This window comes from Oncorhynchus nerka, unplaced genomic scaffold (assembly GCF_034236695.1).
Source record: "Oncorhynchus nerka isolate Pitt River unplaced genomic scaffold, Oner_Uvic_2.0 unplaced_scaffold_1902, whole genome shotgun sequence".
Lineage (NCBI taxonomy): Eukaryota > Metazoa > Chordata > Actinopteri > Salmoniformes > Salmonidae > Oncorhynchus > Oncorhynchus nerka.
Genome location: NW_027039421.1, coordinates 38,798 through 41,964, shown reverse-complemented (window position 1 = coordinate 41,964; position 3,167 = coordinate 38,798). Strand labels below are relative to the sequence as shown.

The window sequence follows — 3,167 nt, the reverse complement described above, 5'->3', positions numbered from 1 at the left end:
GGTGGATCAGAGCCCCTGGTGGATCAGAGCCCACGGTGGATCAGAGCCCCTGGTGGATCAGAGCCCCTGGTGGATCAGAGCCCGCGGTGGATCAGAGCCCCTGGTGGATCAGAGCCCGCGGTGGATCAGAGCCCACGGTGGATCAGAGCCCCGGTGGATCAGAGCCCCTGGTGGATCAGAGCCCGGGGTGGATCAGAGCCCGCGGTGGATCAGAGCCCACGGTGGATCAGAGCCCCTGGTGGATCAGAGCCCCTGGTGGATCAGAGCCCCGGTGGATCAGAGCCCGCGGTGGATCAGAGCCCACGGTGGATCAGAGCCCCTGGTGGATCAGAGCCCCTGGTGGATCAGAGCCCCTGGTGGATCAGAGCCCCTGGTGGATCAGAGCCCCTGGTGGATCAGAGCCCACGGTGGATCAGAGCCCACGGTGGATCAGAGCCCATGTTTTTATTGACTGCTACACTAAGGGATGGTACATTTCATGCTGACATCATGCTTTCATTTGTGTTTGGAGATCATTATCAGTTTCTACGTTAGAATGTGAACCAGATAAATGTCCCTTTAGAGCTAATGGGGCATCTATGCCCTTAACTATGCCTGACAGGCAGCCCTGTCTACCAGGCTTTGTGCCACCCCCGAGACCACAGCCAATCGCATGCAAGCAACAACGCAGCTAACTTGGCTCGTCTTGTGAGTGAGTAAGCGAGCTAGCAAGGTAGTTCTGTCAGCTAGCGAGCTTGTTATCTGTGCTGGTTGTTAGCTTGCATACCTGATATGTGTTTATCTATAAGGGACACTGTATGTTTTATGGGATGCTATTTACATTTACAGAGTGGGTGAGCTTCATTCCTGACCGGCTGATCAGATTCAATAGCAGCCTCAGGATGCTGCCTCTGAGCCTCTCGAGATGCTGCCTCTGAGCCTCTCGGGATGCTGCCTCTGAGCCTCTCGGGATGCTGCCTCTGAGCCTCTCGGGATGCTGCCTCTGAGCCTCTCGGGATGCTGCCTCTGAGCCTCTCGGGATGCTGCCTCTGAGCCTCTCGGGATGCTGCCTCTGAGCCTCTCGGGATGCTGCTGTAGGCTGTTTCATATGTAAGGCTCCTTGCAGACAGCATACTGACTTATCAGCCTCTGAGGCTGCTGTTGAATCTGATCTAGCTCTGAGGCTGCTATAGAATCTGATCTAGCTCTGAGGATGCTATAGAATCTGATCTAGCTCTGAGGCTGCTATAGAAACTGATCTAGCTCTGAGGCTACTAATGAATCTGATCTAGCTCTGAGGCTGCTATAGAATCTGATCTAGCTCTGAGGCTGCTATAGAATCTGATCTAGCTCTGAGGCTGCTATAGAATCTGATCTAGCTCTGAGGCTGCTATAGAAACTGACCAGCCTGCCAGGAATAGAGCACAACTACTCTAGATTATATGCATCAACCTATAAACCACCGACAGCTAATCCGCCTGCAAGGAGCTTGACCTATGAAACAGCCTCTAAAGGCAGCATCCAGATTCATCAGCCTCTGAGGCTGAAATTGAATCTGATCAGCCTATCAGGAATGGAGTTGATCCACTGTACATTTAAATATTATCCACAAAACAAATAGTGTCCATTATAACTATACACATATCAGTTATGCAAGCTAACAATCAGCATAGACAACTTTCTAGTAAGACGATCCAGCTAACTAGCCAAGCTAGCTGCGTTGTTCCTTGCATGCGATTGGCTGTGGTCTTGGGGGCGGTACACAGACTGGGAGACAGGACTGCTTGTCAGGCATTGGCCGGGGCTTAAATGCCCCAGGAGTGCATTGTGACCAATACAGCCACAGGGCTCCTCGATGAAGTGGTTAAATCCTACATGGTGCATCTGAACAAGTAAATGGATGATGCGTGGTACTATCGATTATCTCGTGGTCTCAATTAAACAACGTTTGTTATGTAGTGACCATGAGATAAGTTGTGATCTCAACATAACAAGGGAATACATTTTTTGTGTATATTCATGTCCTCTCTGAACTTATGTAGAAAGCTGCATTCAACCTCCGATAACAAAACGTGCTGAACGGAGGATTTCCCACAACTCACCTTGGAGAAATGAAGATCCTTCATGACATCGTCTACGATTCCCCTGCGTTGCAGAGCCCGGAGGAAGTCCTCCTCAGACAGAGAGCTATGTCCAGGGTCTAGATCCTCTCTCACGGTCTCCGCCAACACATCCCTGATCTTCCTATGGATGTTCATCTGACAAAACACACGTTACTACTAGTCACTAAATCTTAAAACAGTCTCTCTTTAACTAGAAGTGTTTCCCTGTACATAGCTAGATACAGTGAATCAATCTGTGCATGACTTGTGTCATGCACAAAGTAGACGTCCTAACCGACTTGCTGAAACAATAGTTTGTTAACAAGACATTTGTGGAGTGGTTGAAAAAACGAGTTTTAAAGACTTCATAGCTATCAGATTGGTAATGATCATTTTAAATGCTTCGGTAACTAGCTACCTTGATCAGATGGTTGTGTATGATCTGCTTTAGTTCAGATGCTTTCTCCGGTGGCAGAGACATCTCGGTAGACTTTACACCCGCGTTTCGCCCGTTTTACTAAATGAACACTACACTGTACGTGTGATAAGAAGTGCTACATGTAAATGGCTTATAGTTGTCTTATTTGCCTGAATAACACGAAGGATCGGGAAAATCCATCTGCAAAAACTTCAATCCCAGACCTCCACAACAATAACAACTGCCAGTTTAAACTGTGTGGCGGAAAAGGAAGCGGGCATGTGTCTTCCTCATTGCCTGAAGCGGTTCGTCTAATTAAAGTCTCAACTAAGGACAAAACCATTCCATTAAATAACAATAATCACACCAAGTATTACATAAAACCATCACTTTTTGAAGACCGAGTCTTGTTTAACGTGTATTTGCTTTATTTTCATTCAATATTTTACATTTCTATAAATCGTCAGCGATAAACTACTCCGTTATAGAAGGACCCACAAGGACCAGTTTGTAGTTTGAGAACTGATTGTAGTTTTCTCAGAGATACTTTTCAGGAGACGTGAAACGCCCATTGTGTACGTTGTCCATACGTCGTCGATGGGCCGCGCCGTGCATCGACGTAATGGCGAAAACAACCGACTGAAAACGAAAACAACCGAGTGAAAACG

At 47.6% G+C, this 3,167-nt stretch overlaps 1 protein-coding gene across 1 annotated transcript; it reads right to left on the bottom strand.

Moving 5' to 3' along the window:
- Positions 1 to 276: 276 nt before the first annotated feature.
- Positions 277 to 2,754, bottom strand: LOC135567635 (centrosomal protein of 76 kDa-like). The gene is made up of 3 exons (XM_065014934.1): positions 2,500 to 2,754; positions 2,082 to 2,237; positions 277 to 387 (listed from the first exon to the last, which is right to left on the bottom strand). The coding sequence occupies exons 1-3, from the start codon at positions 2,560 to 2,562 to the stop codon at positions 379 to 381; spliced, it is 228 nt and encodes a 75-aa protein (XP_064871006.1). The 5' UTR covers positions 2,563 to 2,754; the 3' UTR covers positions 277 to 378.
- Between the last annotated feature and the right edge of the window lie 413 nt (positions 2,755 to 3,167).